The sequence below is a fragment of the Passer montanus genome, unplaced genomic scaffold, assembly GCF_014805655.1.
Source record: "Passer montanus isolate IOZ18808 unplaced genomic scaffold, ASM1480565v1 scaffold34, whole genome shotgun sequence".
Taxonomy (NCBI): Eukaryota; Metazoa; Chordata; class Aves; order Passeriformes; family Passeridae; genus Passer; species Passer montanus.
Window position 1 is genome coordinate 7,831,240 of NW_024368152.1, and position 12,673 is coordinate 7,843,912.

General features: G+C 38.4%; 2 protein-coding genes across 5 annotated transcripts in view; both read left to right on the top strand.

Annotated features, from left to right (window-relative positions):
• Window positions 1-8,685, top strand: part of TAF1B (TATA-box binding protein associated factor, RNA polymerase I subunit B) — a 45,499-nt gene extending 36,814 nt beyond the window's left edge. For both annotated transcript variants that reach the window (XM_039715695.1, XM_039715696.1), the window contains exons 12-15: window positions 2,233-2,323; window positions 2,771-2,841; window positions 4,775-5,000; window positions 8,033-8,685. In XM_039715695.1, coding sequence (XP_039571629.1) covers window positions 2,233-2,323; window positions 2,771-2,841; window positions 4,775-5,000; window positions 8,033-8,261 — 617 coding nt within the window. In that variant the 3' untranslated portion in view covers window positions 8,262-8,685. The remainder of the gene's footprint in view (window positions 1-2,232; window positions 2,324-2,770; window positions 2,842-4,774; window positions 5,001-8,032) is intronic.
• Window positions 8,686-10,644: 1,959 nt separating this feature from the next.
• The window catches only part of GRHL1 (grainyhead like transcription factor 1), a 46,472-nt gene continuing 44,443 nt past the window's right edge, over window positions 10,645-12,673 (top strand). Inside the window, exons 1-3 of one of the 3 annotated variants that reach the window (XM_039715688.1) lie at window positions 10,645-10,812; window positions 11,306-11,411; window positions 12,169-12,379. In XM_039715688.1, coding sequence (XP_039571622.1) covers window positions 12,216-12,379 — 164 coding nt within the window. In that variant the 5' untranslated portion in view covers window positions 10,645-10,812; window positions 11,306-11,411; window positions 12,169-12,215. Of the gene's footprint in view, window positions 10,813-11,305; window positions 11,412-12,028; window positions 12,380-12,673 lie in introns of those variants that run through there. The other 2 variants (XM_039715689.1, XM_039715692.1) reach the window with 2 other exon arrangements.

Sequence of the window (12,673 nt, forward strand, 5' to 3'; positions counted from 1 at the left end):
TCCTGAGAGAGTGTGGAAAAGCTAGCAGCAATTAAGATGGAGAAGATAATGGTGTGAACATGGTTCTTTGAGGGAAGAAAGACCAAATCAAAGATTAGAAATCTTCAGGAAGATGTTTCATGGCCTGATCCAAATCACAGTTGAAGATAAGATCCAAGATGTGTTGCAGTGATTTATCTGTTAGGCCTTTTTTCCAGTTTTGGGTCATTTTGACCCTTCTGGTGCTTTATTTAAAATTTTGGTCCATAATAAAATTATGGTGTTAGTTCTGTATGAGCTCAATTACTGCTGTAACTAGAGACAGTCATCACTGTTAACTAAAACTGGTAATTTTCACATTCAGGTGGATACACAAACTTATGGTGGATTTTTTATTTTCCTTTTTACTTCCCTTGAAAACTTGAAATACATGATAGTGACAGGAGTGGGGAGTTGTGCAACTGCTTTACAAGCTGAGGCTCATTAATGTCTTAATGGGGTTTCTCCCTTATTAACAAGTCTCATTGCCCTTGGGAATTAACAGCTCATTCTTTGCCCACTTTTTTACTTTAAAATCTGCTGGTGCAAATGATCCATGTGCTCTGTTTTGTTGTCCCTATGTTTAAGATGTCAGGGTGATGGTGAGCAGCTGCACGGAGGAGCTGATGTGAGAATTTCTGTTAGACGACTGATCAGTGCCAGAGCTCAAAACTGCCTCTGGCATTTTCCCAAAGTTAGAGTGCTTAAATGAATAATAGTTAATAGCAAGTTTTAAAGGTTCAGTTTATGGTGACTCTATTCTCAACTATCCATTCTCTAGTCCATTTTTTAAAATTAAAAAATAGTATTTCAGCTCCTACATTTCTTCAAGTTACACTGGAAGCAGTACAATAGATAGTTATATTTACCTACTGTGTGTGTTCTGTGAACTGCACACATCCACAATATGAGTTTTGTTCAAATAAAAGGTGATTGAGGTCTATATAGATGCATGTGTGTATACAGAGCTGTGTATTTTCCAGTCAGCTCAGCTACATAAATGTCAGACCAGCAGTACTGGCCAGGTGAAGGGTTATTACAATGCTTAATAATTCATATAAAGTTTAACACAAATTTCTAACACCTCCCACACTGCTCTCCCAGCAATTTAGGAGTATTTACTTAAACCTGGGGGTTTAAGGAGCTGATAAAAGAAGTTGTATCCAGACCTTTGAATTTCAAGGTCTGCTGAGGGGTCTTTGTTCCTTTCATGTGTCTCTTGCTTTTTGAGACCATCTGTGTTTTTAGAATCTAGATATTCTGAGCAGGATAATACAAACAGCAGAAATGCAAATAATACAAAAGGTATATAAGTTTGATTGTAAGAACAGTGCATTCACCTTCAGGAGAGTTTGGACAGCTGGCTGGCAAAGCTGAGCATGACGCAAGCATCGCATGCAGTGCAGCTCGGGCCATGGGGAAATGCAAAGTCTGGTTAATTCACAATGCAGATATTCCACCCACAGGGAACAAGAGTTGATTATTTTTAAATATATAAATCTACACCATATTTCTGTTTGGAATTCTTATCCTTACTGTACCCAGTTGGTCTGCTTCAGTCTTGTGCCTCTTTGGAGGATCATTGATAAAGGTGCTGCTAAATGTCCTATGTCTTCATGTTTTGGCATGTGCTGGTAAATACTTGTTCACATATCAACAAGTGAAGTTTCTGTGCTCCAAACCATGAGAGGCTGATATGAAGACCATTGTCTAGTTTATCTTCCCAACCCTGTAAGATTTCATGGGTAGTGGGATAGACAGTGGGGAGCTGATGAAACTATGTGAAATTTTGCATGTGATCTTCTTTAGGCTTTATTTGTTTAAACTTAAGCTTGATGCATAGTTTCATTAATCCATTGAATTCAACTTTGAAACATTTGAAGGCCACTCCACACAGTGAAGAATTGATTTAGTAGAGAGGAGGTAGTTTTTAGGTTTACCTTTCCAGAAAAGAGGGAAAAGGTTTGACTTATGCTAAATCAATGAAATCTAAGATACGAGACTTCTTTGCACTTCCTGTGACATGCTGTTCTTTCACTCCATTTCTGCATTTCTCTTTCTTACAGAATTATTAGATCAACTGTGTTTTCTTTAAGCACATTGCATTTGGGGTAGTTTGTGTACAGGTGCAAGATGCATGGTCTAACTACTTGGAGACCTTTTCTGTCATATCTTTCATTTCTTCCCAAACTCAAGTGTGTATGTTTTATTCAGGGGGCCCATATTTTGAGTTCAAGAAGTGGTATGAGGTGGTAAAACATTCATTGGATGTGAAGCAAAAGAAACTGGATGAAGAAAAAGCCAAGTAAGAGATTTTTAAGTACGTTTTTAAGGTAGACAGTTCTGCGTGAACTCCTGATCCCTACAGAAATTAAAAAAAAAAAAGTTAGAAATTTGTTCCACATATCCATTCACCAAGCTTGAGTGAATAGAATGACTAAATCACTGTCTTAATTTTCTATTTATACTCATAAGCTTTATCCAGGTTATTTATTAAATGCTCACTTACTGTGAAAAATAGCTTATACAATTAACTGATTACAGTAGATCTAGGCTAACATGTCTTGATTTGCCTGCTCAGAAAAAGATTTCCTTTATATGTTGAAGGGGCAGTGGCTTTTAATAACACTAAATATTAGATTATTTTTATTTTAATTTAAAACTTTAGCAGCATTTATAATAAGTTATTATTCATTTATTCGTTTGGTCCAGCTTTCTTTTTGTTAACAGTTCTTGTATCTCTTACTGGTAGGTATCTGTGGAGATGTGAAAAGCCATTGTTTTATTCAGTCAAGAATAAATCTAAAGCTCTAAAGAGAAGACGTGAGTAAACTTTGCTTCTTCCCAGAAACACAGAAATCTGCTCCAACTTTTCCCATCATAGATCTTCAGCTGTGACTGATAACATTTACATCTTAAAATATTTTTGTCTCCTCTCTTTCATCTCTGGGTACAATTAATGTAGTACAGTTTTACAGCCCGTGGCTGGAATTTTTCAAACATGCACAGCTGAAACTGCCTTTGCCAGTCTTCCCAAGAACCTACTGAACCATGTCTCAGGATGAGTGCTCTTGTCCTCATCTTCTCTAGTTTGCCTTTTTATCACTGTTCCTCCTGAGTTGTCAGTCTTCCATAGCTTTCCTGTCTGTTTCCTCCTTTAGTTTCTTGAATGCTTTGGTGTGAATATCCCAGTATGTCCTTTAGTAGATCTTGCATGTCCCTCTTCTCTCCACTCCTTCTTGCAATCCTCTACAGAAAGCAAGGAGGGCTTTACTTGCATAGCCAGCTCCATGTGGTCAGAATGCAGGTACAGCTGCTGAATTTTATTAGCTCTGGAAGTACTTGTGAGAAGTTTCTGGGGTTTGTGTTGACATAAAAGCAAAGAAACAAAACAACAAAACCCCACTTATGTGCAGAAATAAAGAAAACCAGAATTTTATTCAGCCAAATTAAATCTGGAGTTCTTCATTCTACTTTCTAAGTTATCCAGAAAGCAGCAGGTATTTGGAGAGAGATATTAAGTATGGCAAATGGTATTTTTCCTTTTATATGTTCTTTCAGTTTTTGGAAGTGACTGGTTCAGGGACTTCCAAACCAGTTGTAAAATCCTGTTTGGTTTGAATTACACGTGTTGGATTTCCCTTCAAGAATGCGGGGTTTGGGGTTTTTTTTAAGTACTTACTCTTCAAAATCCTGTTGGGATGATTCTGCAGTCAAGTCATGTTCCGTGGAAAACCATGTTTAGATGTATTTATTTCAAGGTGATAATTTACTCAGATGCCCTTTAATTCCTGCATTTATAGGAAACAAGATTCCTCTTCTGGCTCTGCTTCTCTTGGAGCTAGAAGAGGACCACTTAGATTACAGAGCTTTGTCATAATGTTGTGAGCAGGAATATCACGTGATTGCAACTGGGCAGGATTCATCTTAAAACAAATGTACCATAATAGAGACAGTGCTCTAGAACAGTTACATGCTGGGTACAGATTTTCAGAAAGCTTCCTAAACCTTTGATTTTAATCATAAATTTTAGTGTCATCTTGAAAGATAAACTTCCCAGTCCTTGGATTTGTCCTTGGATTTTAGGAGGTTTTTTCCTTTGGCTTTTTTTTTTCTTCAATACCTTAATGAGTTTATTTAAATACAGCTCATAAAAATAAGTTAAAGCTCCAACAATGTTTTTAACCTGCCTTTTATCCTAGAGAAACGAGGCATGGGCAGTCATACAATGTGTGCTGATCTGTCACAATACCTTCTTTGCCTTCTGACCCTCAGTAACTTAGGAAAGCTTGTTGTACATCCACTAGCAGCAGGCAAACATGGAATGGTTTTTTTGTTGTTGTTGTTGTTGGGGTTTATTACCAGTTGAAATTTGCACCATGAAAAGCTTAACCTTCAATCCATGTGTGTATGAATGTGCTTTCTATGAGCATAAAAATCCTAGGAGTATCAAATGGATTTTACAGGTTTTACTTGCAGGAATGTTTTAGAGTGCCCCACTACTAATATCATTAGGTATAAAAGACATGGCATTTTGAATTATGTTTCAAAATGTTTCACTAAAGCCTTTAAAGAGGATGGCAGAGATAACCTAGAGACTTCCAGGATTTCTCAGTCTTTCAAGCAGAGGTTAAAAAGAAAAAAAATAAATTTAAAAAGCACAAATTCCCCATTTTCTTCTTGTATTAATCACTTCTAAACAGTATTCTGATACTTAATACTTTTGCATTTGTTTCTTTTGTTTCTCTTTGCACAGAAATGGTTGTGAACTTACAAAATCAGTTTGGCAAGCTAGCTGGTTCAGTGCAACGTGCTGAAAAGCCAAATCCTTCAAGTTTTCAGTTAAGTTGGTCTGAAGAAAACACAGATGGGAGTTGTTTTCACGGGCATAGCCTGAAGGGAATTTTGCAAGAAAAACGTGGTTTACTGACAGCCCTGAACCCTGACTATTGGCTGTGTACAGTTAAACTATGTAATGAGAAGTAAGTATTCACATTTTGCTAAATACATTTTGGAAAGTTCTCCTGAAAGTAAAGTCCTATACATATATTTTTGCAAATGACAAATACAGGGTGTGTGCACAGCTATGTGCTCACATACAGTTACAATCATTTCTAAAAGGGGTGTGTGAGGAATGGATAGTCTTGGACTACAAACTGTAACATGAAGAGTGATCAAAGTGAGCTTATGAGAAGAGAGGAGAAGAGACAAAATCAACAACAAGAGTCACATGGCAAGAGTAGCAGCTAGGTGCAAATACTCACTTCATTTCTTTTCAGTGTTTTATAAAAGTATTTGTGATGCAACTCTCCCAAGAATGGAAAAACAGTCTTATTCTTCTCCTCCCTGGCCTCTAAAAAAGCATAGAAAATTAATTTTCTAAATCACTATACTGATTTTTTGATGGCCTTAATCACAATGACTTCTGGGTCATATACCAGACTTTGGTTCTGCAATTGGTTGTATTATGAAACCCTAATCCAGAAGAGGAATGTACTGGTGAATATCAGTGAAGATCACCTCTGTAGCTGGCTTGGAGTCTCCTGAATTTCTCATGTGTGCTATTGGAAAGTGGGGGTTTTTTTGAAAGAAGGTTTGGTTACATTCATGTGAAATGAGATTTCATTTGTCTGTTGAGTAACATGTGAAATCTCTATCTGGTTTGTAATTTGAAATGGTATTCAGAGATCAATAGCCCCTATGCAGTCTTAGCAATACAGTCCTGATTTTAAAGCATTACATTCCCTTTGAAAGTAGCTGGGTTTTACAAACACGCAGTCTTCTCTGTCCTTCAGTGGGTTTATTTGCTTATCTTTATTTTCCTTTTCACATTACTTTTCACATACCCACAGTGACACAAATGGGTTGGAATAATGTAAGCACAGTGTTACATTACAAGAGGTTTGGTTATATGGATTCATTCTTGTCTATGAATAAGAACCTTTTTTTTTTTTTTAAGGGAGTAGAGGTAATAATTCTTTTACCACAGATTTGCGTAAATCTTATGTACACATTGAATGAGTGGATATTTCGATGTATGTTTGTGTGAATAATCTTCCATGCAAAGTCTGTTTTTAAACCTACATTTTCATATGTAATATATTAAAATGTTAATGGCAAACTGTCATAGCCTTCATGAAACAAGATTTGAATTTAAATTCTTACCGGTTAAATTTCCCATTATATCATTTGCAATGCAAGTATCAAGTACACATCTGACACTTAACATTGGAAAACAACATCTACTCCCTCAGATATGAGGGTTTATCCTCTGTGCATGTAGAATAGAACTAAAAAAAAATCTTACAAATTCTCTTTATCTAAAAATCAGCATGGCCTAACAGGGCTACTGTAATGCTTTATTCCTGGGACTAAAGTATGATTATAGCATCAGGAAAGCTGAGATCAGTCAAATGATTGGTGAAATGCTTTTACATTTTATTTTAAAACTTTGTTTTAAACTGGATTCTAAACTGATTTGCTGTTCTATTTACTATTTTCTATAATTCTATTATTCTGTTTATTTTATTCTATCTAAACTATTTGGTATTACACCTAAGTCTTTGGGTGACAGGAGTGGTACTCAGTGTTCGTAAAGGTCTTTTCCAAGCTAAAGGACTATATAATTCTATGCATGATGAGGTGCTACAGTGTGTGAAAAATGTTGTAATGCTTTTGGGGGTGTGAGGTAGGGCAGAGGATGGGATGTATGGCATGAGAGACCTCATTCCAGGTTTCCAATGTGCCAGGCTTGGGGAGGCTTTGAACAGACTGTGCTCCCTGAAGTGCAGCTTGCCTGGCACTCAGGACGGGTCTGGCTGTTCCTCCAGTTTGAGGGAAAATGTAAATGTTTGCTGGGCCAGAGGGAGTGAGCAAATGACTTTATAGTCTAGTAATTAGCACACTTACCTGTAAATTGGGACAGACAGATCCCAGTCGTTGTTCTGGTGAATATTTAAGACAGCTGCTCTGAATCAGACACAGGGAACATTTTAAACTGCTTCTCTACATCCCAAGGCAATACCTAGTAAGTTAGAAGATGTATAGGGTTTATGGGTGAATATAGCACCTGAACTCCCATATCAATGTACAGTGTTTTTACTTAAAAATTGAAACTTTGTACTATTTTAAACTAAATTTGAGCCTTATCCAGTTTGGTGTTTTTCTAACCTAGGTTGGTGAACTTAATGTTTACAGAGGTATCTCTGCAGCTCGTCCTCTGTGTCATCTTTTGTTCGGTCTGACACTTGTTACTAACAAGTCTAGTCTGCTATTTTCATTATGTACTTCATCAATAAAATCACCTCATCATTTTCATTAACACTTTGACCACAAAAGCTACAAAATAATGAAGCAGAAGGCTGCTACAGCACTAATTACTTTCTGTTGACCTCATCAGTGTTTGCTCCAATGTTTCCTATGTTACTCCATTGACTTAATTTAGCTTTTCTCTCTTGTTTCTAGACATGTAATTTGTATTTAGCACACAAAGGCAATGGACAATAAATGAATGGGTTATTATCCCATGACATAGTGTCAGGAAGATGAGAGGGAAACCCCATGGAGAGAGAAGAACAGAGTAAAGACCCTAAGGTGTCAGAATTGGATAGTCTTAGAAATTTAAAAAATAGGGTGAGGTAATAATTTTAATACTTTGCTACATTTGCAGAAAGCTGGAAGAACAAACAGTGATTCCATTTAGTCCTGAAAGGCAAAAAATGTATTCTTTGCCTGGCTGAGTAAGATCCTGATTCATAGTGCAGGAAGCTATAGTGGCTTTTTCTTCTTAGTGTGTTTGCACCAGCTCTGAAGATACCTTGGTTCAGTCCTATACTTCATGGTTTTGCAGGAGTGGATCACTTCCCAGGAATCAACACTGTAAACTAGAATTGTGATTTATGCTGTTGGTAAAATGTAAAGTTTGTCTCTAATTACAGTTTAATATATAAATGCTAGCTAAATACTAAATGCACTTGTAATTTAGGGCTTTTGTTTTCTCCCCATTTCTTTTCAGATTGTGTGGTCATCTGGCTCATTACAAAGAAGTGGAGTTTCCCCAGAGTTACCATTTTGTACTAGGGTTGTTCTCTTTTCTTCTGAGGATTCAACCCTCTTATATCCATGATGAGGTGTGTATGATAGAACACAAACTTTTTAATAAAAAACTCTATAAAAAACTAAAATACAACACGGTGCTAAGGAAGTCAGAAAGACTTAAAACCTCCAGTATTAAGCCCATGTAAATTATTTGGTTGGATCCCAAACCATGGTATTACATCTAAACTTATACCAATTCTTTTGTCTCATGAACATGTTTTGTAATTATAGGAGTGCTGAGATCTACTATTGTACTTCAGTTTTAGTGTCATTTTATCTGTAACTTAAGTCACTGATACTGTGAAAGGAAACTGCCAAGGAAACTGTTCATGACCACTTATTTCATTAATTTGCATCAGAGCCAACAGGAAGCTGTGAAATCACCATTTTTTGGGCACTGTTGTACATATTTTGAGTGTACTGGACATGACATTAGCATGACATTGTGAGATTTTGCAATTAAAATACCTATTTTTTTACCTACCATTGTATGATAGTAAATATATTTCTAGAAAATAATGTTTATTTTGTTTTTAAATACAATGTTAAATAAAAGAAGCATTTGGTTAATGTTGTCATTGCAGTGAGTTTTTTCTTTATTATTTCTAAACAGCATTCCAGTTCTTCTGGAACCACTCTGGCACTGTTTTCTACATTTCCTTGCATACTCTATATTTCCCAGTCTCTTGTTATGCCAGAGACTCTCATTTAGGTTAACACCTTTCAGGTCCAAGTTCCACTTCAGGCTTCACAGATTTTGCAGATACTTTTGTACCTAGTATAAAATCTGATCCTATTTCTTGTGCAGCAGTAACTGCCAGGTCCTCCTGTCATTCTTCTTTTGCAAGGCTACTGTTAAAGCCTTGAATTTCTTCTGACCACTTTGTAGTGCAGCATGTTCAGCAGCTGGCCATTCCACCAGTTTCTCATGCTCAGTCTTATTTATGCACCATGTTTGTATAATGTCCCAGACGACATGTAAATGAAGTTGGGTGCTGCCACTGCATGAAAGACACCATAACAATATACATACACATGTTGAACCTAGATGCTGTGTAGATACCCAGATGAATAATGCTGCTTTCAGCTGCATGAAATTAAATTCATCATTTCCAACCATCAGTACAGAGTACAGAACTTACCAAATCTGTTTGATCAAAACCAACAGCTATTTCTAAGCATTATTATAACTAAGAAAAATGGTGCCTGCAGACTTGACAAAGAGTAATGACTTCCTCCCTGAGCAAGGGCTTCAGTGAGGTGTAATCTGGGAGGGTAATCAGTTCAGTGAGCAGATTGCAAAGGGTTTAAACCATGAAGTTGTTTAAAAATTGGGAACAGGTGAATGATAGGAGAGGTGATGTGCCCTACCTGTCTGGAGCAAAAGTGGTGTTTCACATACAAGCAGGGCAGACAGGACTATTAAAAGTAAGTTTTAATACTTACATGGAAATTCTGGCAAACCGGGAGGCTTTGCTGGCTCACTAGAGGCAGGAGGTGATATGGGGTCCTGATTTGGGGTGACACAAAAGACACAGTTTGGGTGAGAGTTTTTGCTTTTTCAGGTATTTTAGTTAGTTATTTGCAGCACAGGGATGTGACTAACAGGCAGCTGAGAAGGCATCGTTTCAGCCATACAGCACTAAACTGTGCTTGCTGTGGGAAGAGGAAAGAGACTGAATTATTACTGGGTTATATGTGTTAAGAGATTTCGTAAGTGGGCACAGGGTAGTATGTCTAAATCTATTGCCACGCTGTGCTAGATACCTCAGACTTCTGGTGAGGTGTGTCTGAACTGATGTTTACATTAGTGGACTTGGAACATACCAGTTTAAATCTCCTTGTGTCTGGTGTTTGTGTTTTAAAATTAGCCTTACCTATTATGTTTGACCTCACCTGAGTCAATTACTAATATTTGTAGGTATTTAGTAAAGTTAGTGTTTGTACTTTTTTAGATGAGTATTTGTATCAGTTGAAAATCCACAGAAGTGTAATAGACATTGTCACTCTTTTCAACAGTGCTGGCTCAAATGTCTCAAAGCATCTCATTCTTTTTACTGTAATACCTGTTAAAGTTTTGAATTAACTGTCTAAAAGACACCTCGGTATACCTAAAGGATTAACTTAATTCAGAAGTCTTTATTTGAAGGACTTACATACTTAATTATAGGTAGAGCTTTCTTCTAAAACTACTGTAGCAGTAAAATCTGAGCTTCACAAATTAAAAATAGTGTGCTCATTGTTACAAACACAAGAAAGCTCCTTTAGATGTTAGACTAAATTAAGGCTGTACTTTAATAAACTGGCATAAAGCTTGCAGTTAATCATCAAGAGCCATGTGCCTTCTGGACACACAGGCTAAGAGTCAGATTTAAAATAAAGGGTGTGCCCCAAAAATGCTTTTTGTTCGTTCCGTGGAGTTTAATCAATCGCCACTTGTGTTGGAGTGATGGTGTTTGAGGAGCTGACGAGCCCCAGGAGTGCCTTATCTCGGGTGAAGAGTGGCAGAGCTCTGCCGGGCAGCTGCTCCAGCGCGGATGGCAGCAGCCGGAGGCGGGGCTGCCGGCCGGACAGACAGACAGACAGCTGCGGGCAGAGCCCAAGGGCAGGGTGTCTGCTCCGCCCGCACTGCCAGTCACCGCCTCTCGGCCTGGAAATTACTGCTCCTTTCTCTAACTAGTTGCTGGAAGTGTCCAGGTAAAGCTCAGCTACTCTTTTTGTACCTAATCCCGTGTAAATTTTGAGTAAAAGAGGCTCCCCTTGTTTAGTTTCTTACTCTAAAATTTGAACGACAGTTCTTAAGTGTATAGATAAAGGCAAGTGGGGGTTTTAGAATAAACTTTTTAAGCATTATATACTGAGAAGAGTTAATTAATTATTAACTTAGACAATAGCAAATCAGTTATTCTAGATCTTTATGTGCCTTCTAAAGTGAATTTTCACTTTTTCCTAGATGTGTTAGAAAAAAGAAGTGTGTTTAAATAGGCAAAAGTAACCTGGCTTTACGAATTCTCCTAAATGCAAGCTTTCTGTTGTTTTGCTGGAGAAATACAACAGATAATTAATTTTCTTTTGAAAGGCACAGCCTTCAGCAGAATTGGTATTTTGCCCTTACTAGTTTTTCACTACATCAGTGTGTCTGTGTTCTCAGTATGAATTTAATCTCAATCAAATACATTTTCCTTTTCAGAGTCTTGCTGTTGTCCAGACATGAAGGGGAGGCATTTGCCTTACACAGAGTGAAGGGCCTGAACCTGATTTAACCAGAGAATGAGAATCAGCAAAGCCCAGTGCCTGTAAGCAATGCTAGTCTAATTTATTTGCCATAGTGTATTGCATGGGCTTCACTGCAATTTCATCTTTTCTAACCCATTTTTAGCACAACCCCTGAAACAATCGTGTAGAAGATTTAAGAAAATTTCATGCAGACAAGGCAATGAGTATCTTGCTTTCTCATAACATCTTGGAAATCTCAAAAGTTCCTTCCTCAAATGGCTTTTCTCTTTTGGACAAATAAGACTTCTGCTTGTTCTGAATAAAAAATTCAGGATATTGTAATAAGTTGTCAAGAGGATAGTCTTGCAGGGCTGGGAGCAAAAGAGCTAGGACTCTCAGGGCTTTTGGGACAGGAAAAGTGTGGATATGATAAATCCCCAAAGATGTCTGCCCCCTAGATCATCTGTCCTTTCCCCATGTCAGGTTGAGTAAGTTTTATTCTTCACAGGTGGAGAAAAGTCAGGATGACTCTGTGTAATGAATCCTCTATTTTGATCCAAAATGGAATGGGCCTCCCAGCACATATGGTTGTGGGTATTTCCTGGCTGAGCATGTTTGTGTGTGGGTTGGTGACAGCAGTGTCTCTCGCTGCATTTGTCCTTGTGCTATATGCAGGATCCTTGCTTTCCAGCATCTCCTCCACAGTTACTGCTCCTGTCGCTCCTCATGTGTGAAGCCCTTTGTTCCCGGCCAGACTAGATGAGGGAGAGCATAAAGGGGATGCCAAGGTGTGGAAACAGGCATATGTGAAAGATCTTTCACTGCTCCTTTTGCTAGGATGCTGCTGAGATGGTGAACAAGAGCAAGGATTACCAGAACAGGAGATGGAAGCTGGTGTCACCTCACGTGAGGTTACTGCTGCCCTTGTACAACTGCTAAGGGCAGCATTTCCAGAGCCAGAACACGCCTTCCCCGCCCTCAGCATCTACAGTCTGCCTCCAGCAGTACATCAGGTGGTTTTAGAAGAAAATACAAGCGCTTTGCTCGGGTAATCTCATACGGCTGCTCTCTGTTGTAGCAGTGCTCTGTGTCAGCCCATAGACCACCCCGTTGTCCCAGCAGTGGCATCGGCAGACCCTGCCATAGCTTTGTGACAATGCCACCAAGCGTGTTCAGTGCCTGGGCTGCGATCCTGGGGTGCCTCTGTCCGGCTGTGCTGATACAAAATTGTGGCAAACCATTGTTTCCTGAACTGAGAGCCGGGGCATTCCTAACTCCTAACTGGGCAGCTCCGTGCTGCGGAGCAGAGCGGGCTGGGCAGGGAGCAGCCAAGGAGCTGCAC